Below are 25,397 nucleotides of genomic sequence, written 5' to 3' on the forward strand. Positions count from 1 at the left end.
CCAGTGAAAGAGACAGAAAAGGACATCTGGCACCGTGATGAAAATATGACATGGCTTAGGGAGAAAAGCTCTCCCGTGTCAGATGAATGTGGTTTTTTATACCAGCAGCAGCTGCAGCTAAATCAGAGCAGGATCCATTTGCACAGTAAGGAGAGCGGCTGTCCTATACCTGGGCTGCAGCAGGTTCCCAGCGCTGACATTTCTCTACCTCAGCTCCCTTAGTGTCCAAGTGGAGAAGTATTTACGGGCCAGAACGAATCTTCAGGTTTTATATTTAGAACCGTACAAGGTGGAACAAACTGATATTCTACCCAGGACAGTTTAAGAGTCTCCATCTTTTTCATTCAAAATGAGTCTGTTTCTTCTCTGATGGGTTTAGTGTATTCTGATTCAAATTTCATTGAAACCTGGGATTGTCAGCTGCTAGCTCAATGTGCTACACTTAGCTTCCTTATAAATTCACACTGTATTTTTATTTGATTCTAGTGCTCCTGGGGACAGGCAGTGTTGAAACAAAATGGATTTTAGCTGATTTGATTTTCCATCCTATATATTTTTATAAACTCAGAAATGACCAAGCAAGAATGCACTAGAGTAGAATATAAATCCTCTTCTGGGATAAAAATAGTTCAAATAGAAGACATCGGGGGAGAAAGAAAATCAAATGCCCTTTAAGTCCTATCCCATTCTGAATTCTGTATTTCTGAATCTGATAAAACATTAAATTTTTCAAAAGTTATTTCCTACAACTTGGGAGACTAATTCCGTATTTCCTTAAAAATAAGGATATTAAAATTTGAATAGAACAAATGAAAAATGAACTAATGCCAGGCATTAACTTTCTTCTTTTCTGAATTTTCAAGGGAAAAAGCTATGATTTGTAGCAATGTTATATCTAGAAAAAAAATGATTTAATTATTAGGATGTGTAATTTAATAAACAGAAGCACACTAATAAATAGATGCACATGCCCTGGAACACATATCACTTTGTTACTATGAATTCTTGATTTATTTCTTTTTTTAAATCAACAGCCTATATGCAGTTTTATGATCCCCGAACAGATACAACCTATGCCACTGCCTCGCCATTTATTCTGAAATTGTGTTCTCCTCCATGGAGGGGGAGAAGTAAATGAGCAAATTTAGCTTGTAATTCACTCTACTAGAACAACTGTAACCATGATACGGCAGAGCCCATCACTGCTAAAGTGTTCATAAACAGTTCTGCACCAATTTTTCCACATAATCAAAATCAGTTATTCAGTTACTTTGCAACCAAGAAGCCAATCTGGCAATCAAGAGATGAAGTGCCTAGGAACTGTAAGTAACTTGAAGCATTTCAAAGTGTGATCTGAAAGTCTAACACACACTACATGAAGGACACAGAAAATATAAAGGAATTTTTACAATGGAAATTTTTCCTTTAGTATGGTTTCGTTCAGCATTGTAAAAGCTAAAAGCACTTGAAAAGATATATATGCTTAGGTTGTGGAGCCTCAGCCAAACCTGTTTTTAAACCATTAATAACACATTATCTATTTCTATTAGTTAACTTGTGAACAATGTATATTAGATACACACAAACATAAAAGGTTGAATAACCTGTGTTCCTTACCAAAAGCTTTCAGGTAATAGAGACTCACAGGACTTCTCTTTGCCCTCAGAAAATAATGACTACAAAGTAAATCTCTATTGTGTTGTAAAGCAGCATGGTATTTTAAAGGCAAATGTAGTATTTCACTGACAAAAAAAGAAAGGAGTTTAAACCAGAAAGGTTGCAAAAGCAGTATCATATTACAAAACACCTCAAGCTTCCAGACATCAGCAGGCAGGTCCTGTAGCTCAGGAGGAAAAATATGGATTCTTTTCATGGCCATACAAAAGCTTAGCTTAGACACTACCAAGACACAGATTGTATTCTGACGCTCAACCAACATTAAAATAATTCAAACAAGAAGCTTCAGAAACTCCTCCAGTCTTTTCTAACAATAAGCGTATACAGATATTTATTTTAATTTTAAAATACATCTTTATTTTCTCCTCTCCCCAACATGAAAGACCATGTTTACTTACAATAGGCCAACATGTCTTTAAATGGACCATGTATATATTTCTTAATGTTTAGCCTCACAAAGTTGATAATTACAACCTCTAGCAAGGGGAACAAAGTTTTTCATAGAGTTTAAGGCCAAAAGTCCATGCAGTCTCTAACCTCCACACCAATGCCAGTCAGATGGACTGTTCAAGTGTTTTGCTGAAAGCTATGCTTTCCACTTCTTGACTTAATATTGTAATTCCCATCTTCACCTTTTCACCATCACTGTGTGATGTGTGGGGAGTGGGTGAAACCCCAAGGCAAAATCTTAAGGTGGGAATTTCTAGACTTCTTACGTCTAATTAGAACACCCTTCAACAATGCCAGACAAGGAAGTTCAGTTCGAACAGTAGATTTTAGTAGAACGTAAGCAAGAACAATTTACTTTTTAAGCTAATTTAAGAAGAAAGAATACTAAAATAAAATGCTGAAAAGGAGACAGTAAAATAAAACTTAAAAAATGAAACGGGTCTAGGGTTTTTCTAGCAGCACCAGACACAGGCTGGGAAGCTGTGTCCGGAGCAGTGCCCACGTTCCCGGGCTCAAACCCTTCTGGGTGGCAGCCTGCCCTGCCACGTCTTGAGGGAGAGCAGGCTGCAGCTCTGGGAAATGAGTAGCTGTGGCTCCTGCTGAAACCAATGAAAATTGTCATTCTTAATCCTCTGGATAATCGAAGCCAACTGAAATAAAACAATTTGCAGGTAAAAGCTAAAGAGAATAAAAATAATTTGAGTGGCGTTGCTGTCTGGACAAATTAGTTTCACTGATTCAATTGCCCTGTTTGTAAACTGGGGATAATACTATTTCTATTGCAGTCTCAGAAAGAAGCTGAGAAGATTAACTTGTGCTAGCTGGAACATGAGAAGCAGTATAAAAGTGCTTAGCAGCAATTAAAGGTTTTATTATGGGTTAACCTTGGACAAAAAAAAAAAGAAATAAAATTCTATTAGGCTTTAAATATATAAAGATTAAAATGAGAAAAGTATAGCACAATGGTTCGCTGAAGAACATCCCAGGCAATCTAATATTCATTGCACTCCCTACTTCAAGCAGTCCCTAAATAATTACTGTGTACCAGCCTATGAGCTTGATAAATTGATTTTATTTTGCTCATTGATTTGCCCATGTCATAGTAACATTATCATTAGCGAATCTGCACCCTCGATAGTTACAACACTAAAATACATTCCCAGGAATAGGAGAGTCAATGTTTTAAGAAAAGATTTCATTGAAGACATTAATACTGGCAGACTTCTTTTCATGGAAAAAATTGCCTCCTCACAGAAAGCAGACAACATTAAAACACATTTCTAGCACTCCCTTCTCCCTTTTTCCTCCTCTCGTGTCTCACTGAACATACATGTCTCTGGTTATATATTCACTTCTGGTATGTCCTTTTGCTTTATGTAGAAATGTTTCAATAGCAGCCTATTATAGCAGATCAGATTTCTGTTATAAATACTCCTTGGATATACTTTTTCTCCCTTTAGGCACTCACCTCCCTGAGCCACACTCACTTAGGAAAGCCTGAATAAAATGATCCCATGATAAAAAGATAAGTGTTATTCGCATTGTTGTTATGTTTTGTTTTGTTTTTTCTTGGATAACTACTTACATTTCCAGGTTATTAGAGAAAGAAGACTTTTGAACAGAATCACAACAGTTCAAGAGCATTTTTGATTTAATGTCACATCCAGGAATGTTAATACTTGATCATCAGACTAATACCTATATATGCTGTGATTATATGGCAAACTTAAGACAAAACAAAAAGCCATGTTAAATGCTAGAGTCCCTGCAATATCCATGCCACTTAGGTACTTAAACATTAATGTTTAATTCTCTTTCTAAAAGCTCAAGTCCCATTCTTCTTTCTGATAACCTGATAAAGAGCAATCTCTTAAAAATGTTCTGGTCTGACCTCAATTCTGAACTTCAGAGGCATAAAACGACAGACAAGTCTTCATACATGTATTAGTCAGCTCTCTCGGCAGGCTATCAGAAACCAAGATCAGAGATTACCAACACTTAAAAAGTCAAATTCTGCCTCCAGATGTGCATGCTGATCTCCCACTGAAATCAGCAGGGTGAGTTCATACAAGGAAAAATTTGGCTCTAAATGAAATCTGTTGATCTAATAATAGCATGTTCTACCAAACTGGGTTGGAGGCAGAAAAGATTTCCACTTTTTACTGGTCACCTTTTTTTCTTCTTTAGAGATCAGGAATTTTTCTGCACTTAACTATCAGGGAAAAGTTAACAGTATTATTTGGCCCAAAGGTCCTTAATCAAAGAGAAAATAGTTAATCTGTTCTATTAATAATCGTGTTAACACAATTAACAAAAATCTGGTGCAAATCTGGTGAAATTTGGTGCAGCTGTTTCCCAGGTGCTGGCTCTTTCGCAGAATGGTCTACAAGAGGCTGTTCCTCACACTAGTTGTTGTGATTCCCCCAAAAGTTCAAGAATACCCAGTTTTTGTTTGTCTTTTGTTAGCAGAGCAACACTAATGTTTCTGTATCTCAGTTATGCTACTGTTTCCCAATAAGTAGTATGATCAAGGGCAGACTTAATTTTAAAAGACTACTCTTAAGATTTCACTTCTCTGCCCGCTCCTCATTGTCTTATTATTCCTATGTAAAAAAGATTTTGTACTCTCCTTTAAAATAAGTATCTTGATATAGACAAAAAATCCCTATGTAATCTAGTCTCCACAAAACATTCACTATAATTAAAGTGGTAGCATCTAAATATGAGATCAGAAATGTATAGCTTATTGCAAAAGGAGTCAGCAGAAGGAATGATGGTTCACTCTAGGTATTTAAAATGGGCTTAGATATGGGCTGTTGCCACAGTCATTGCCATAACAAACTCTCCAATCTTATCTGACTGATTACATAGCAACAATATAAGGCAGATGAGACTTTTAGATTAAATTTGTATCAGTTGCAAATACATGACTATTACATATTAAATAACCACTTGTGAATATATTTCTTTTCATGTGAGAAAATAAATTGATTCATAAGCTGTTAAAATGAGATTAAGAGACCACAGGACACAACTCAGTAACTTTCATCTCCTACAAGCTAAGCAGCATAGCAGAACTAACTTCAGCTGGTACAACTACGTGATGAAGCACTCCATGGCTTTTAACTCAATTTCATATTTAAAACAAACCTTAGAAAATTAAATTTGCCTCCAATAGTGACAACCAAACAACCCTACTAAATTCTCTGTTGTCTAAAACTACATTTTAAAAAAGGTAAAACCAATATACCAGGCTGTACAACCAATTAGGTAATGTAGTTAGTTGAAGTGTCTCTGATGTTTTACAACATCGTGAAAGTTGAGCTGTTAACAAACTCAACAGACTTCAACTATTGCTTTCATCATAGCAAACTCAACAAAGTTTTAAATTTATGACAATATTATATATAATAAGGGCATCTGTAGGATGTCGAAGCATTCCAGTGAATTTAAGTAAGATTTTGGTTTATTTTAAAATAAAGTTTATTATGTTCTGATATACTCTACTGATGTTTTAGTTTATATTAGTGGTAAAACAGTCGCTGAAGAGTTTTTGCCTTTTTGTAAATTCTATTTTTATTGATTGTATTCATATTTAAAACCTTAAAGTCCTCTAGAATGCCATTAGATCATCTCCTCCTTTTAAAGTATCTTACTTAGAACAATCTCTAGTCTACAAATATTTGACCCATACAAAAGCTGTTTATAGAGATTATCCCTAATTTTCTCAGGGATGATTTTTTGGGTTTTGGAAAGCTGGCAAATGAATTAGGAGGACATGGCTATTCTGTATGAATTAGTTTTTTAAAATCACAGAGTTATTAAGAGACTTACTAAAGGAAATAGGACAATTTAATTCAGATTGATTACAGACTTTGGTGGTGACAGCTGGCTTCAAATTAAACTGAAAAAAATGTATATGCATTTCAAAGTAGTCTAAGGAAACATCATAAAAAATTATTGCATGATTCTATAACAGAATGACATCTGTATGAAATGGTAAACTTGAGAAACATTTATAACAGTAATTACTTCAGTTGTAGTCTGAAAAAAACATTAATATTTCCATCTCCTACACTGCAGGCAAATAGTTTCATATTCAGCTGTCAACCAATGGATGCTGTCATCTTTTAATTGTACAAACAATTAATATACTTAATCAAATCTTAGTTCATACTCTGAAATTCTATATATGGAATGCTTTAGTATTTTTGGTGGTTTTAAATCTAAGAATAATAGGGAGTATAGCTATGTTGGGGAGTGATGCTTGTAAATTGTCAAAATACATCCTAGTCTATGAGCACTGAACCTGCTGAAACAATACTTTAGGGCCACTTACTTCTGTAGGTTTGCCTGCTGCAAACTCTGCTGAACAGAAATTTTCTCCTCAAATTTCTGTAATGGCAGTGAAAACAATCAGTGTTGCACATGAAAAAAAAAAAGTGATTACACATGGTAGAAATTTGAAGCAAAAAAGGGGTTGGAATAATGCAGGAAGATATCTAGGCGATGTGGAAAAATTACAAAAGTGGAACAAAAGTAAGTTTGTTCAGAATACCAGGCAAGTTCATTTACTTCCAAACAGCAGTGATTTTCTGTTGATATAAATTCAGACCTCCATATAAAAAATAAATTTTGTCTTTTGTTGTTTGGGGGTTTGGGGTGGGTTTAGGGTTTTTTTGTGTGGGTTTTTTTTTAAGGAACATAGAGTCTGTCAGTAAAGAAAGGGAAATAAAAAGATCTCAGAAGTCACTGTATGTGTCATGTCATTTCACTGTACAGACTGGACTGCAAGAGCTCTGCTAGCTTAACTTAATAGATAGCTTAATTTTATGTTAGCAAAAAATTAACAGGAGCATAGGCATCACATTACAATCAGACCGTAATTGGTTTTAACATGGATCTAGCACTTCTATTGATATTTAGCTGGTTGGAAATTCTGGTTATTCAATACATCTTCCAGGTAATTATTTCTTGCATAGTTTCTGTGGATCTATTTAAAACTGATCTCTTCATGTCCAGTATACATCTCCATTGCCAGAAGGGGATGAATGTGGACTATTGTCTTGGTTTTAGGTGTCATTCATTAATTTTCCTGTATGTGACCCCTAATAATTCCTTACAAAAATCATTTTTTCTTCAGGAAGGATAGAAAATTATCAATTACCTAAGCATTTCAAAGAATTTTTGGAAGATTTTTTTTGTCCTATGAAGGAGAACATAAATTAGAAATTCAACAACCCACTTTGCTCTCAGAATCTCCACTGTAGGCAGCTGTCAGCACAGTTCCCTCATAATAGCACTGTTAAGCGTCCACTTTTCTGAAATACCTCTTTTCAGCATAGCAGTAGCTGAACAGTACCAAAACGAAGTACAGAAGAATATATAAGGCCTTTTTTTCTTCAAATGAACTGCCTCTGGTCATTCATTGTCCAGTAATTGAGGTTGCTGATTTAGTACTAGAGTGTTTGTAATAATATGGTATTTTAACCTTGACAAATCTATTTCTTTTCTTTCTGTGGCCATATATGAACACAACTGAAATTGTCTTAAGGAGTTGTCTTACTTTTTTCTCATTTAGAGAAGAGATGACTAGGGACAAAAGGACTGAGTGCACATAGAAAGTAATTTTGGAGCAGACGATGAGCAGATCAGTTCATTTCTGATCCATGCATAATTGCAAATTCTGTTCAGTTTACAAATTAGAAAGAAGTTTCACATTGACATTTTCCAGTGAACATTTGTCAGTGATATACAATTGGCTACAACTGTCAATTATGCTGAAGAAAGTCTGAAATAAACAGCATATAATTCAGGCCTGACATCCCAGAAAAAAAGGGTTATTATGCAGTACCCATGTGAATTTCTCATTGCCTTTTTTTTCACAATTTTGTGGAAAATACTAAGTAGAAATTGTATTAAAATTGTAAATAGGCTGTGACAGAAGAATTTAAAAAGATACTTACAGCCTTTGTGAATATACTTGTTACATTAAACACATTAAAATCCATAATCTATATGCAAAGTTCATAGTCTTCCCATGTAACTGCTTTATTCGTTACTGTAAAAGTGAATTTGCAAGAACAACAACCAGTTCTTAAGAAGCAAGATTAAGACTTTTGTGAAAACTGCTTAAAGGAAAAATACAAGACTTATGTCACTAAATTCTGTTCTGCTTTTTTACAGTTAACAATCATCATATTGAGTCAAGGTGCCTTCTTTATATGACAGTGAAGGAGAACAAAGCATTCTATAACAGAATGGAGTTAATTGAAAATAGGACTACACAATTCAGCTTTGATTTGGCAGGTGTTCTCGAGCTACACATTTCTATTTTGAACTAGAGCACTAGTTCAACACAGTACTACCTGTTCTTGATTCTATTTTTTATTTTATTTTATTTTAGAGTAGTTAAAAAAAAATCAGAAAGGAGTTATGGCGTCTAGAGGCTCTGCTGTTCATTTAGTGTGTTGTGTATGACAGAAAACTGAAGCAGTTATATGCCACTAGCAATATGGTAGAATATCACTGGCATAAGAAAGTGCGTTGCATTGCGCTCTCATAAGTATGTTGGAGTAGCTGAACTACCTTTAGTAACAGATAAACCACACCATTAAAATTGGCTTAAAAAAAAAATTCCGTGCACAACATCCCAAAATAGTGGCTTCTACTTTAAAAAAAAATTTTTCAGAGTGCAGAAGTATTACAATCTAAAATTTCCTAAGGGTATTAATTCCTACTAGTATTTCTCAGCAGATGTCTATGCTGCCAATTCCTGGAATGGGTCTTTGAATAAGAAACCAAATGGATGAGGCAGGTATGATTGCATATCAATTGCATACCAGGAAAATCTTAACATAAAAACTGAGTGGTGGTCTCATGACCCTAAGTGTTCCAGGCATCCTGAGGAAACGGACAAAATTTTGTTAGTGATTGCAAGAAGAAAGCATCTGTTGAATTCGCTGCAGAGAGAAGTAGAAATCCCAGGTCATGTCTAAAAGATGATCTGAGCTACAATCAAAATGATCAGCCAAAGGGTGTTAAAGACATTTAATAGATTCGTTTGGGCTTGAACTGAAGACAGGTAAGTGATGGCTTGGATTTTAATGGAGAGAAAGGTATGCTTGGAAGAGAGAGAGAGAGAAAGTATGTGTGTTATTGAGAAAGTAAGTTATATTTCAGTCTGCAGATAAGATCACTCCTACAAGAGAAGAAAAAAAGGAGAATAACAGAGGACAGCAGAGAATTCTGAAGAATATTTTGAATATAGATCATCTGTAGTCTAGGTTGCATTCCTTGGGGTACGTGTGTGAAACTATTTATCTCTTGTCCTCAGAATCAGAGTTGAATACCAATTGGTACAGATCAAGGATCTGTATTAATAATCCATTAATACCGATCGAGGATCAGTTATTTTGTGTGAATTCAACGTTACACCATGACCTTAAGAGCTCCAGCAACTATAACTAAAGAGAACAGTGACAAATGGCACTGGGTAAACTCATTCCCTAGGAAGTTATTAATCAGCTTAGGTTTGGGAAAGTTACTGTGATCCCAGTTAGGTGAAGGATTTTGCAAGAAATGCAATCACGTGTCCAATATTTCGAAGATCTACTCAGAAGGTGCTTGGGGTGCTTAGATGTATAGAGAGTAATAGGTACTCTCCCTCACACTGTAATATCATCAGTCATTGCGATACACATCATAAAAACCAGAGCAAGGATGAGAGATGTATAATATATCAATTTGATAAAGTTTGGATGATAATATAATTTCTAAAGAAAAAACCTTATTGTTTACTAATAACTTTTAACTGAAGGCTATATAAATTGTGTCTTCTTCAACAAATGTACCTTTTCATTGAAACATTTGCAAAGGAAAAGTATTTAACCTTTAAGTGAATCAATTACTAAGAGGAGCAAGATGAAAACAGTAGTAACCAGGCTTGTGTTAAACCAGCTTATACAGGCCAAATAACAGATGCCAAAGGCATCTAAAATCTGCAGAGCTGAGTCAAATGTCTAAGTGATTCCTAAGTGATTCTCCCAATCTTGAATATTGTAAGGTAAGTTTTAAAATTGCACATTAAGAATTACACAACAGCTTTTAACTCATTTTCCATTCCCATACGCATACAGCACTTTGGGGGATTACTGCAGTTTTGGAGCTAAGGACTGGGCCTGCAGACTGGAAGAGGTAACTAGGATGTAGGAGGAATCAATCAGTGCTGAGCAAGTTGGAACTTTCTTCCTGCTCCCTCCACCAGAAATCTCTCTTGTCCCTTCAGTCTTCCCATCACTGGACCTCCACTTTAGACTAGGAATGATGTTCTTCATTTCTGTAGAACATGCAAAGTAGACGCTGCTGCTCACCAGCTAATGCTTTAAATCAATTCTGCATACCCTTTTCCGTAAATGCTCCCATATTAGCTTTCTTAATCTTAATAAGACTTTCAGGCATTAGACTAGCCATTCTTTTAGTAACTAATTTCCTCTCAAAGCAACAATTTTGTTTACAAGTAACTATGAATATAATACTGTTATTGGAAGTTTATTTTATGTAGTTGTTAAAGTCTTATGAAGAAATAAATATGCATTACATTTTGTAGAAAGGCCTAGATTTGCTTTAATTTCTTGTACAAAAGTAGCCAAAATACAATCTTTCTCTTCCATCTTTGATAGCTCTGGAAGTGAAGCACAAAAAAAATAGCTTCCCAATTGTTTGGGTTTCATTTAAACAAAATAAGGGGCAGGGAAAGAAAAACTGACTAAATTTGATTATTATTACTGAGATAGTAATAATGGTTACATCTAAACTTAGCAAGACAGGGAGTAAATCAGAAATGAACTTACTATCCAACAAATATGTTCAACATAAAAATGGGCTTAAATCATGTCTTATTGCTCCTGTCACAGATAATATATGTACATTAAACCCTCTATTTCAGGTTTTGAAAAATTAAACCCAGCAATTAAGGCTAGGGTTGTAAGTATATTTTAAATATTTGTACAATTTAGGTAGATATTCTAAGGATATAAAGGATCAAAATCAGAGTTTCTATAGTCTAGCCAGTTCACATGTAGCAAATGCAAACTTGAAAGCTTTTTACATAAATTACTGGTCTTGATTTACAACTTTTCTAAAATAGATTTCACTCTAAGAAAAAATATGAATGTCAAATACGAATAACTGAGGTAAACCCCACAAAACCTAAACCCATACAGTTTTATATAGGCCTTCAAATCACAGGCACAGTTGTAACTCTCTTGGTAGTCATTAATTTCACAAACGTGCTTACACTGCCTAACTAGTACATGCATTTGTCTTCAGTATCTATGCTGGAATTACATTTCGTTAGAGCAATATATGCATACATTCTAGACAGTACATTTTGGGACAATTATTGTACTACTCACACAGTTAATATTCAGCTTTTGGCCTATTGTGTTCTTGCATTACCTAAGCTAATTATGATCACTTCAAAGGTGCTAAAAGCACAATATTGTCGTGTGTGTGCATCTAGCAGACTATAATTGCCATATATGAAATAAAAAGTTACAGATTATTTATCTGTATTATGATATTTATTCATATAATAAAGGATATGAATATATTCTGTATGGTATTTTCATTTACCATTTACCTGATAAACCTACAGTATGGTCTTATGATACCCTACATTCATAAATATTTTAAGTAAATATGGTACAAATGAGATAAAAATCAGGGGGTAGGTGGTAGCATCTAATTTTAAATCTTGAAATGGAAGTCTTGGTTTCTGTCTGACCCTAATATTGAGACTCCAGAAGGAATAAACAGACATCTACTGATTGAAAGTACCTCTGGATTTTCATAAGGTTAAGAGTTCTATTTTGTCATGGCTGTTATTGGAATTTCATTATGTCCTCTAGGACAGATTTTTTTTTTATTTTTTATTTTTTAAACCATAACAGGATTCAGCACTATAATTATGGAGTCAACAGTTATGGTCACAGCTTTAGAGTTAAGTGACTTGATTTGTTTTCCAGTAATATCAGGGATTCAGTGTTTCTGCTCAGAATATCTTCTTCAAAATCACAAAAAAATCCATGGCTATAATAGAAGGCACTTTCTGAGAATTTATAAATAGATCTCTTCTGTTCATTTATGAATTTAAATGAAGATAAACAAATTTTGCAGCTAACTGTTCATCAGCTACCAAGTACTTTATTTGTATTGTATAATATTTGTACAAGACACTCATTAAACATCCTATGTGATTAAAATTCATGGACTTTTTTTTTATAAACTACTTGTGACTTTTAAAGGCATTTTTCCTTGTCATTAGTCATCCTATTTACTCTTTCTTAGATCCTAATATTCTACTAGAGAAAATAACAGTCATTGCAGGTCTCTTTCAAAATGACTGATGATTCCCGTTTGTGTGAATGGAACAGAGGCACTTTGTTCTTATCAAAATGGCAACTGCCTCTATTGTGCTCTAGCTAAAGGAATCCTGTAGTATTTATAAAGTCTGTCCATGGCAGCCCTGCTGAAAGAGGACAAGTCCTCACAAGTGTCTCAATAAGCAATCATTTTATGAAACAAGCCTTGAAAGCAGATAAGCATTAAGTTATAGAAAATAATGACAGTTTTTCCAGGGTTGTTTGTTGGTTTGTTTTTTTTAAACTATTTCATGTTATGAGGCCTAGTTATCAAATAAGACAGATAGCAAATACCACCATCATGACAAAACAACAACAAAACCATGTCCTTTAAATTATTTAAATTCTCCTCTACAAGTATAGACACAATTATGTACTCATCATACTTACAGAAGTATAATAAAGAACAGAATTTACTTCCTATACTTTTATCATGTATTCTCCTATCTATTCTATTTTGCTTTCTTTACTGTTAACTCTGTATCTCCTGAGCTAACAGTGAGTGTGATGAGGATATTTACACATTTCTGTGGTGCTTTTGACACATTAGCAATATACATTCTCAATGTTGATTTGATTCCATTTTAATTGCAGAAATTGTAAAACTCTTTATATGTACTTTTTTTTTTTAAATATAAATCACTATGTTACAAAGCTATCGATTTCTTATTTTAAAAGATAATTCCTGATTTGGGGATTCATACAACGAACAAGCTAATTATTTTATACTCAGAAATACTGACATACTGACACGTACCTTGAGTTTTTCTAAGTGATCCTGCAGAGAGTCAATGAGCAGATCCCCCACTGGCTGCCAGGATCCCTTGAACACTTCAGCCTGGCGTAGTTTGAGGTCCAGCTCGTCCATTGCCTCTTGAAGGCTCTGCAGTCTTTCAAGAGCATCATCTATCTTCTTTTGCCAATCAGCAGACTGTAGATTCAGCTTATCCCACTCAGTTCTGACCTCATCTGCTTGCCTTTGGAGAATTTTAGTGACATTGTGGGCCCTTTCCTCAGGTGACAGCTCTAAATGTGAAAGTCAAGAGTCTTTTAAGAAATATTCTGCCTTAGAAGAAAAATAATTGCCATACTGGTAAGTTCAAAGCACAGTAAAAAACTGTTCATAACCAAAGACACCTGTGAAATTTATTTTATTAACGTATTCTCATTTGAAAATGTCTTAACAAATTTAAATCTTGCCACCATACAGATCACCAAAATACGCATTTAAGCACATAAAGGCATTTTTAAAAATGCAAGGTGTAGCTAAAAGTTTATCATCAACTATGTCCTGATTCAGCAAAACACTTCTGCACATACATACATATTAATCACTGTGAACCTTTTGCTGCAATTGAGTAGATTTGGGAACTTCTGTAGTACTAAGACTACAAGCTGAGTTTTAGGTTAAATTGCAGCTTTCAGACCTCAAATGGGCCTATAGTTATAGATAGGTCCTGAAGGTTTAAAGCCAGTTTCAAAATCTGCTTATAAATATGCATGTCTATTTAGTGCCACAGTGTTTAGAAGGATCACTAAGGGTTTCTTTCATCTATATTTTTAGCTTAGTTTCTGAATACTGACATTCAGCTTGGAGTGTAAAAGGAATACTTTCACAGCGGCTGGCAGAATTTATTTAATCATCGCTGATCATCACTGATCTTTCCAGCAATGTGTTATTACCCTGCTTTTCTTCAATTACCTCTTGGTTCTGGGTAGACCTTCTCCAGTACCTCCGCAGGCTGCTCTGCTGAGAAGATTCTCACAGTCTCAAGCGCACTCCTGATAACAGGTTCTTTTGTTTTCAGCTCCCTCTTGAAAGTCTGAGAGATGAAACAAAATTACTGTAAGTGGATATATAATGAAATACCAAGTGCTAGCCCTTGTCTTCATCAATTTAAGAACAAAATTTCCAACAACAGCTTCCATGGCTGTATTACAAGTAGCTACAATAAAAAAAAAAAAAGAGATAATCAGCTCTTGCTTAACCTGAAATCACATTGTATTCAAAGGAGCAAATGTACTGCCAGCATGCTGCAAACTACCCAAGGTTGCTGATCAAATTCTTGCTGTGAGAGGGATCGTTTTCATTGATTAACATCAGGGCCAACTCCAGAACCAAGCTGCAAGGCGCAAGGCTTTGACTGGCTCTGTATTGGACCACACCAGCATAGCTAATGGTTCTTGAAAGCAGGATTTACCAGAATGTGAAGGAAAATCTAGTATGTCTCACAGCTATCACTTTGCTACTGCTGCTGGCAACTGTTATATTAGAAGGAAGAAAAAAAAAAAAAGGACCTATGGATATTGACATGTTAACCTGTAACAATTAGTAACAAAAAAATTCCAATGTATTAAATCGTAACGCTCTTCTCTAGCAGTGGTGTAGATGCATCTCTTCCAAAATTACATGAACTGAGATTTCTGAAATGTAGAATCAAGGCCCAGGTGAAAATTCAGAAATACAATCTAGCTTAGATGTAGGCGTACATGAGTAAAACGAAAGGGCAGAAGGTAGTCCTTATGAAATAGTTAATTCCTAGTTGTGTTAATCAGTATTTATTATCAGTTTCCATATCTTTATGTTTAACATTGCTTGGTGGTACATTCTGCTCCTTTCCAGATCAACTGCATTTCTCCATTTCATCTCTTCCTTTCCTGTCATGCTTCTCGGCACCTGTCTCCTTTCTTACATTTTCTTCCTCTTTCCTATTTGCATATTAATTCCTCCTGCAACAGCTCCTTTTACTATCTTTCTTCTATTCCTTGGTTTTAAAACAACCATGAGTAAGATTCTCAAGGTTTTATTTGAAGTTTTGGTAGACTACTGAAACTATACATATCTCAGAGGTTTTTTTGTTTGTTTGGTTTGGGTTTTGATTTGTTTTTGTTAAAGACAATTTAATATTCCATTAATCTGAATCCAAATGTTCACTGCACAAAAAAGCAGGTGAAACCTGGCCCGTGGGTTGCACATTCCATTGGGTCTTTTGCCTGTTGTATTGAATTTATCTAAATGGTCCTTACCACTGTTTTATTTCAACATTTTCTCCTCTATTTATAAAACAATATTGAATGCATGCTGTTTTCAAGTAGCATAGAGGTAAAACATGCAGATAATTGTAGTGTAGTGTAACACAAAACGCAATACTGCAAAAAGGAGAGCCACATGACATGGGTGGAAAACAGATATTTTACTCCAGGGATGAGAAAATTCTTTTTACAACACAGGCATTATACAGGCTTCTAACATAATAAATTCACCAATTTAGTTAAATTAATTATTAAACAAAATTTGGGTTTCTATGCAAACTAATGAAAGATTATAAATTCAGTATTAAAAAGTTCATTACATTTTGAATTATATTTGAGATGAAATGCTCTGTACAGGAAATACCGAACAGAACTAATAATGAGAATCACACCTGCAGTTTATAATATGAGCACTCACAGGTAAAAAATTCTTAATACATTTCAGTAAAGTAAACTTAAGGACATGACTACATTATTCCACTATAAATAATTAAATAAACTTTTTATTAAGTGGTCAAGAACTCATCATAAGGTTTGTAACTGTGAATCAGGAAAACCCGTAGGCAAAGTGTGCTTTCTTGAAGGAAAGAACAAAGAAAAATTGTTCATTTTGTGTCATGGACATCAATGGGATTGGGATCCTTTCACAGAGTGTATCTGCTCTCCTAAGGGAATCTATTGTTTGATTATTATCTGTGATAAATGTTTTAAACAATCATGTTGACCCTTAAGAACCCACCCTGATTTTCACAAATAAAGAAGAGTACCGTATATTAACAAGTTGTATTGGTTTTATGTGGCAAGGTTTTGGTAGCAGGGGGGGTTACAGGGGTGGCTCCTGTAAGAAGCTGCTGGAAACTTCCCCTGGGTTCGAGAGAGAGCGAGCCCATACCAGCCGGCTCTAAGATGGACCCGCCGCCGGCCAAGGCCGAGCCAATCAGTGATAGTGGTAACGCCTCTGTGATAACATTTTTAAGAAGGAAAAAAAAGTTGGGATGGGGAGAAAACAGCCGCCGGGGAGAGGAGTGAGAACATGTAAGAGAAACAAGCCTGCGGACACCAAGGTCAGTGCAGAAGGAGGGGGAGGAGATGCTCCAGGCGCCGGAGCGAAGATTCCCCTGCAGCCCGTGGTGAAGACCCTGGTGAGGCAGGCTGTCCCCCTGCAGCCCAGGGAGGTCCACGGTGGGGCAGATCTCCACCTGCAGCCCGTGGAGGACCCCACGCCGGAGCAGGTGGGTTCCCGAAGGAGGCTGTGACCCCGTGGGAAGCCCGCGCTGGAGCAGGTTCCTGGCAGGACCTGCGGATCTGTGGAGAGAGGAGCCCACGGAGCAGGTTTTCTGGCAGGACTTGTGACCCCGTGGGGGACCCACGCTGGAGCAGTGTGCTCCTGAAGGACTGCACACCGTGGAAAGGACCCATGCTGGAGCAGTTCGTGAAGAACTGCAGCCTGTGGGAATGGCCCACATTGGAGAAAGTTCGTGGAGGACTGTCTCCCGTGGGTGGGACCCCACGCTGGAGCAGGGGAAGAGTGTGATGAGCCCTTGCCCTGAGGAGGTGAAGCGGCAGAAAATAACATGTGATGACCGTAAACCCCATCCCTGTCCCCCTTGTGCCGCTGGGGGGGCTTGGTGGAGAAATCCGGGAGTGAAGTTGTGCCTGGGAAGAAGGGAGGGGTGGAGAGAAGGTGTTCTGAGATTTCGTTTTATTTCTCATTTACCTTACTCTGGCTGATTTGTAATAAATTGAGCTAATTTTCCCTAAGCTGAGTCTGTTTTGCCCGTGATGGTAATTAGTGAATGATCTCTCCTGTCCTTATCTCGACCCGCAAGCTTTTTGTTATATTTTTCTCTCCCCTGTCCAGCTGAGGAGGAGGAGTGATAGAACGGCTTTGGTGGGCACCTGGAGTCCAGCCAGGGTCAACCCATCACACAAGTAAACTACCATGGGACATTGCTCTGCATAAAAACTGAGTGGGGTTACTCCAGGGTTAAAACTCTTTAACTTAGACATTTTTAGGTTTAGAAATTTTTATAATTCATACTTGACTTGTGCATGAAGTGCAATGGAAAGAGGAAATATAATAAGCCTTTTTCATGCCTCCAAATGAGGAAAATCTAATCTATTCCTTTAATTAGCCTTTGTGCTCACATGACATCATTCTGCCCCAGTAGCGTGGCAGGTCTGCAGCTCAAGGAAGCCAGCAGGTAGCATCGCTTAAAATGTTCCCCCATGGACCGTGTGCCTTTGCTCTTATCTGACAGTGTTAAAAGTGACATCAACAGTCATATTGGTTTTTAAACATTACACTTTATAACAGCTTAAAGATATAGTATGCTTTATAAATGTCTCCGAAGAGAAATTATTTCTCAGAAATGTCTGTGCCCAAACCCAATCAAAGAGGAGGCACATGCACAAAGGTCTGCTCTGCCCACACACACCAAGAGCAGGAAGGAGTCAGAGATATTCCAGGGGACCACAGAACTACACCAACTTCTAGGCTATTTAAAAGCCAGAAATGCCTTTGAGCTATGTATTTGGGAATGAGTAGTACTGCTGTATGGAGTGCTGCTGCTGTAGTCAGGTCAAGCCTAGCTACGTACGTGTACAAACAACGAGGACACAAAATACCTTCTTTCAGCTTGTATTGCTTTTGCATAAAACTATACCAACCAAATACACCTAGTGGTATTATATTTCCAAAAGAGGTTTAAAGCCACATTTCTCCAATATCTCCTGTGCGACAGAACAAGGATAACATAATCAGCTATGCATACTGCATCCCATAAAGTGTGTGAGCAGGAATCATTGTATCTACCTTCTCAAAACAATAGAGAAATGCTGATGGGAACTTTCTGACTTTGGATATTTTGCATTTAGTCACAAACAGAAAGATTCTCTTTCTCTTTTATTAAAGGAAAACAGTGAGCCAATGTGTTAAATGTTTTCTTTTCCAACTTTTCCATTCTGGATGTTGGAGCTGCTGGATGCGATTACAGTCTGTAAATCCTGAGTGTTAGAATAGTACACAATATGGTGTTAAGATCTATTTACAATTCTCATTGCCTTCCCTAGTTTTGATCTGCAGAATTCTACTGAGTTAAAATATGTTTCAGTATAAGAAATTTAAAAAGAAGAGAATGAAAAAAACATGAGACTGAAGCAGTAGCACAGAATAGCATTAAAAATAATGAATGCTCATTTCATGCTAACCCATACCAAAAAATGTTCTTACTGTATGAAGATAAAGCCAGCTGTTCTGATTAAAGTTTTGTTGTGAAATATGTACACACTTCCAATAAAAACCATAAGTAGCAATAAATGATATTTTCTCTTCTTTTGGGGGGAAAAAAAAAAAAAAAGAAAGAATTTATCTATCTAGAACCCTGACCCTGACAAATACATCTTTATAATAAGCAGACCATCACTGAAAGCAGAATTAGCCTAAATGAATGTCTAATTTACAGCTAATGATTTCAGGCTAATTTCATCGAATTCCTTAACTTCTTCCACACTTCCTGGTTACTGTAGAGGAAATCGAATGTGCATAATGTATGACCTGACAAAAAACCAAGTAAACTACTTTATTTAAGCACCTCTATTTGTCATCAACACTACAGCAGTAATGACATTCTGTCCACCATTTTAATAATGCATATATTGATCGGCTTATCTCAGACCTCCACTACCTCCTCATGGGTGTCCTTAAATCTCCTTAGATGGAGAAACACAAATTGTTTAAATTGAAAGATGAAAATATAATAAGAGAGTTGCATTAGTAAAACTAACATTAATCTCTGTTATTAGAAAAGCAGATATTTTCCTTGTAATGAATTTTAAAGAGAAAGAGTACACTTAAATTAATTCAAGATGTTTCCCAACCAGAATGCTTTTTAAAAATGAGGTTTGACTTCAATTTTAAAAAGTAGATATCGATTGTGCCACCAGAAAAGGTTTTTGTTTTGAAGTGGGAATTATACTCCTTCTTAGGCACTGTTGCTATAGATTTCATGTGAAAGAGTTTTCCAGGGAATTGTTAATATTTACCTTCTAAATTCATAAATGTTATCTATGCTGTTAATAAAATTACTACACAGAAGAGGTGGCAACTCTTAAAAGAATGAAAGAAAAAGCAGGCTATCTGCATGATGCCTATGTTACTTAACTGAGATTAATGGCAACGTGTACATAGTTATTAAGATGATTTCAATAAAACATTATTATGACAGTAAAGCAAAGAAAACTGTAAGATAATTAAATAATGTTTTGATGAACAGCAGGTTTTTTTTTATCATTGACTAACACCCCCCCACACACACATATTCTAAGACTTTGGTGTAAACACAATTTCCTCAGATGCCAAAAATTGTCAAAATGGCCCACTATATATATATAAGCCTTGTCTAAAAAGCACCTCACATTTATAATGCAACAATGATTTTGACTGCATGGATATCTCTTTTCTCAGTTGAGTTCAAGCTCTCCTCTGGCATAGATTCAAGCATTTGAAATTTTCATCTGAATCCTACTCTTAAAATTTTTAAAGCCAATCTTGGCAACTAGGAGCATTCTAATGATAAGACCCAACTTCTTTTCTCTGCTATGAACGTCTGAGGTATTCCAGATGGTCTTCTAAATGACAGAGAAGTTAAATATGTTTGTTTTTCTTTAAAGTATATCCTTAAGGGGGAAAAAAAATAAAATCAGCTTGTAACACTGCTTTAGAAAAAGGATTCAGGCATAAAATTGTGTTTTTATTCATCACGCCATTTCTCAACGGCAATCAGTTAAACTGCTTATAAATAATGTTCTCCTGCCGAGGCTGTTTCCCTTCTCCAGTGAAGAACGTAGAGAAGAAGTTCACTTCTGGCTTTACTTGGCAAAACCAATTCTTCATAGAAGGAAAGAGATTGTACTGATATAGGAAGACCAAAGCTGGAAGTTTGGGTCATTTAAACATTGGTCAGATCAGGTAGAGACTTAGCTTGTTCACTGAAGACTGATTTCCAGAACTGACATTCAGGAGAACAAAATGAACCATCAGCAAACTCTTTTTCTTAAGACCAAAATTCAACTACTCTTTACTTTCACAGCCAACACTCTGAGAGCTAAGTTTTGTTCTTAAGCAGGGGCCCAAAACTCTTGAAAAAAGCAGCTTTCCAGTACTGTGCTCCAGTTTTAAGCTAGATACTTCTACATTCGTGGTGCAAGCCTTTTTAAAAGCATTTTTCTTCTGCTCAGAAATGAGCTAAGCTTTTCATTTGGATACAGCCTTTTTATATGTCTGCTTCTCTAAAAGAAACTTTTTAGAGTAACAGAAAGTCCACAGTGTCCAGGGAAAAAGAAATACAGTAGAAAAACTCCAAGCTGCAAACATTGATTTTGTCAAAGACAACTTGAAGTCGACAATGTTCTGCACTGATTGTTTTTCCCTCCTTCTCTGTAAGAGATCTTTGAAGAGCAGACAAGGTAACCTAATTTCAAGGATTACGTTTTGTTCTTTTTTTCCACAGGGAATCAGAATACCTATAACCAGAAAGGCCTCACATTAAGCTACAGAAGTGCTACAGAATGGGAAAAGGAAAGAAGCCATATTTCTAACAGGAACTAAAATGTTCTAGCTTTGATACTAGACAGGATGACCAAAGATTTGTGTCTGTATGTATCTGCATGTGGCAGAGAAGATAATCAAAAAGGAGAAGTGAGAAGGAGATCTATTTTGTAAAGTCACTTTGCACCTATTCATGGTACTTTACTTTTATGCAACACTTTTCATCCCTATAATTTTTAAACACTTCAGTTAATTGATAAGTGACAGAGAGGTCACAGTCCATCACTGAAGTCTTGCCACTTTTATGATGAATTCTGGGCAACTTTTGAATAGCTTATAGAACAATATACAATATTAAAATTTCATGAGAAGTAATTTCTCTAGATGAAAAAATTATTTCCTCGATCTAGGAGGAAAAGTAATGTTATGAAATACTCGAATATTCAGATGACAAAAGTTTTGTTGTAACAATTCTACTCAAATCCTTCTCTAAGTCTTGCTTTGGCTCAAGAGTTGCCTTTGGATAACGGTTTTGAGTTAATGTCATTCTGAGTTAAGGCAACATCTATATTGTTTCTTTCATCCTGATGTTCTGGGTGGGCTTTAAAACTACTTTATGGAAGTTGCTACAGACAGCTGGCTAGAACAGACCTCAGGCATTTCATACATCTTAACTTTCACAGAGGGAAAGGTGAAAAGGGATAGTGGTGCTCCATAAAGTCATGAATATTTTGGCCTCACCGTTTCTGTGATAATGCTTGAAGTCCCAGGCAAAGTTTTGTGAGAAAGACACACGCTACACGTCACCTCTCCCGAAGGAAGACCTGGGAAAAGAGACCAAGCTGCCCCCTGCAGCAAAGCGTTACATTACCTTAGAAAAGCATTGTGCACTGACAGCAAGATGTGGGCTGTTTTTTTTTCATGTTTCTCTTTAGCTTTCTCAGCCATTAGGTAAAGATAGGCCCTTGAGAAACCATATTGCCACTACCTCCTATCAGTCTGCTACTGTAGACAAACGCCTGTTTGCCTATGCCAAAAGCCAAGCCTGCTTGTATATGATATTTCCAGACTTTTCACAAACTCAGGGTTCCCAATAACTTAAAGCAGCAAGATATGTCATGTTTTCTTTCTGAACTTGATCTTCTCACTACTTGTTCTCAAATGTGTCCTTCAGCATGAGGTAGGACAATCTATTAGAGCAATATTTATAATACAGCTACCTGATGATGGAGAAAACACAGGTATTCCAGGTCCAAATTAATTTTATAGTACCATTTTACATTTCTCCATTAAGCAATAAAATCAGAGATTTAGGAACTTCAGAAACAATACCTTTTGTGGCAAATTTCACAAACTGAAAGTTCCATATATGCAGCACAATGCTTTGAGAGGATGATCAATGGCTTTGGAATATTCTCTTCTCATGGTATCAAGTTGTCTGACTGACCATTTAAATTATTCAATAGAAAATACATTTTTTCGAAATATAACTTTTCAGATGTCACACTGTAGTATACTTGGTCACCAAACAGGAGGAAAATGCCTCCCATAATGTCATTATTTTAACTAAAGACACATGTAGATGAATGAGAGGAGAGCTAGAATACTACATCCAAGTAAATTCCAAGAAATGGAATAGTGTATAGTGGAGAAATGTCACAGTATAAATACTTTTATTTCATTCCAATCAGTACAAACATTTACCTTTTAATCATGAGAGGACAATATCTTTATATCAGTAAGGTTCTTTGCCCTTGATCTTACACTGTTCTCTGTAAAAAAAACCCCAAACCTGACACTGTATTCCCAACTCCCTGCTGAATCAGGATCTGTCCTAGTGGGTTGAGATCTGGTTTCTGTTATGGACATCTGTTAGTAATCGGAGCTTCCCAGATTAAAGTTTTCATCAGAAACTAACACAAAAGAGACAAAAGTCTTATCACAAGGGCTAGCCAGGATTTTACAGAGTTCATATGTGATAGAATAGGAGTTGCTGAAGTTGGGTGTGCTATCCCAGTTACCTTTCACATGGTTCCCTATTCCTTCTCAGAACAACAGTTTCTCCCCATGTACTGCTTCATTCGGAAATTCTTCAGCTTTATTTTAGCAGGACACTAGTTACCTAATGGGTTTCCTCATGGCACCACTAAAAAAGCACCACTAAGGTACTAGAACTGTGATTTCACGTTCAGACCTGAATAGACTGCAATGGCATAGCAAATTAAAAGCTGTTTACCTGAAAGCAGACTGTAGGTTAGCATCAGAGAGGTGTAAACTTGATTCAACACAGGAAACATACTTAAAGCATACCATTACCAAAAAAACCCTGTGTGAATCTTTTTATGAAGAATTATTCAGCAGTATTCTGCCATTTGGGGGGTTGTACATTTGGTGGTTTTTTAAAAAAACAACTTCCTGTACAAGCGTTGGATTTAGGTTCCTTTTTACTACAAAGCCCAGTCTAGAACAGTCCCCATACAATGCTCTGCTATTGCCTTTCCATAAGAATTCCCTGATTAAACTAGTATGAGCCATAGACGGTTACAGTCAGTTATCACAATAGTTTCATGATGGACACAGTTGTGCATTAGGGCTAATATCAGCTACTCTTTTCACAAATATTCCCCAAAATCAATAGCAAAATAGGGTTTCAAAAAGTAAACTTGAAGTTTAAATGCCTGATCTAGAAAAGTCTTCAGAACTACTTATTTAATCCTCAAATGATACTAGGTTAGTATTTGTTCTGGCCATGAAAACTAGCTGTCTGTGATAGGTCTATGAATATGCTGTGTTGCTTTTCAAAAAAGCCAAGCAGCTGGTACTAAACACTCTCTTCTCCAACAGGCTGATTTCCTAAGGTATGTTTGAAAATCATAGCTAGTAGTCTCATGCAAGAAGTTCAGTTTTCATTGTCTCTAAAATGTATTTTAAAGGGTATCTTACTTTTTCCAACAAAGAATGTTTCATGCAGCACTAACCTGTAAAACAAAAAGCAACGATAGAAAGATTGTTTAAAAAAAATCATACCCTATGAATATCGTTCTGTTTCTGCACAGTGGGAAGATCTCCACCAATGGGTGCTTGCTGTTTTAATTCATCCTCCTTCAATTGCAGCCATGCCAAAAGTTCCTGAAGAGAGAGATGTAAACGCTTCCACTGGTCTGTACTGGCTTCCAAATGGGATCTGAAAACATGTGTTAAATATAAGATATATTCAGGCACAGTGAAAATAAAAACCAAATTGTACAAGCTTATTTACTGAGAAAGATCCTAGTGTTTCATTAACTTAAAATTTTTTACATAGATTGAGTAGCTTTGAATTAGATTCTGGCAACACTGCTTTAAATTTGGTTGCACATTCCTGGACTGAAACATTAATTCTTTTCCCATCTCTTAGTTGTTGTTTTTTTTTCAGTTTTCCTCTTCAGTAGTGAGTAATAGCTGTGTTGAATTGTCAGTCTCACTAAATGTGCACAAATATTATGCAGGACTAGCATGAGAGTAACTTAGTCATCACTCTGGATTACTAGGAGATTAATTAACTAAAATGTAGACAGTAATTTTCAACTCAGAGAAGAGCAAGCATTTCTCTAAACCACTATGCAAACTGTTCAAACTCACACAAGATTCATGTGGTTGCTTACCTTTAAGAGAACCAATGTCCTCCTTTCCCAAAAAAAGTCATGAGGAAATTGTTAAAGCCAATAGAATCTCCTTATACTACCCAAATGTCTGTGCCATTTGAACAGAGGTGTGAATGAAACTAATTGAATCACTGGAAACATTAAGAGACAGAATACTACTTTGTGCAAATAAGGTCTCCACCATAAAGACATATTCTAAATATTTCATCTGTGTATGTCTAAATATGTTTTTTTAATACTGGAATCAAGTATTGAGCTACTAACTTTCAGCAACTGTTTTCTGTGGAGAGAAAATATGTGACTGAATGTTGTGGTTTAACCCCAGCCAGCAACTAAGCACCACGCAGCTGCTCACTCACTCCCCCCCCATCCAGTGGGATGGGGGAGAAAATCAGGAAAAGAAGTAAAACTCCTGGGTTGAGATAAGAACAGTTTAATAGAACAGAAAAGAAGAAACTAATAATGATAATGATAACACTAATAAAGTGACAACAGTAGTAATAAAAGGATCGAAATGTACAAATGATGCGCAGGGCAATGGCTCACCACCCGCCGACCGACACCCAGCCAGTCCCTGAGCGGCGAATCCCTGCCCCCCCCTTCCCAGTTCCTAAACTAGAT

At 36.2% G+C, this 25,397-nt stretch overlaps 1 protein-coding gene across 23 annotated transcripts in view; it reads right to left on the reverse strand.

Moving 5' to 3' along the window:
* The window catches only part of DMD (dystrophin), a 1,308,223-nt gene that overhangs the window by 180,218 nt on the left and 1,102,608 nt on the right, over positions 1-25,397 (reverse strand). For all 23 annotated transcript variants that reach the window (XM_069784897.1, XM_069784898.1, XM_069784912.1 and 20 more), the window contains 3 exons: positions 24,160-24,316; positions 14,254-14,374; positions 13,309-13,577 (listed from right to left, as the gene is read on the reverse strand). In XM_069784897.1, the coding sequence (XP_069640998.1) occupies positions 13,309-13,577; positions 14,254-14,374; positions 24,160-24,316 (547 nt within the window). The remainder of the gene's footprint in view (positions 1-13,308; positions 13,578-14,253; positions 14,375-24,159; positions 24,317-25,397) is intronic.

The sequence above is a fragment of the Haliaeetus albicilla genome, chromosome 6 (genome assembly GCF_947461875.1).
Source record: "Haliaeetus albicilla chromosome 6, bHalAlb1.1, whole genome shotgun sequence".
Classification (NCBI taxonomy): domain Eukaryota; kingdom Metazoa; phylum Chordata; class Aves; order Accipitriformes; family Accipitridae; genus Haliaeetus; species Haliaeetus albicilla.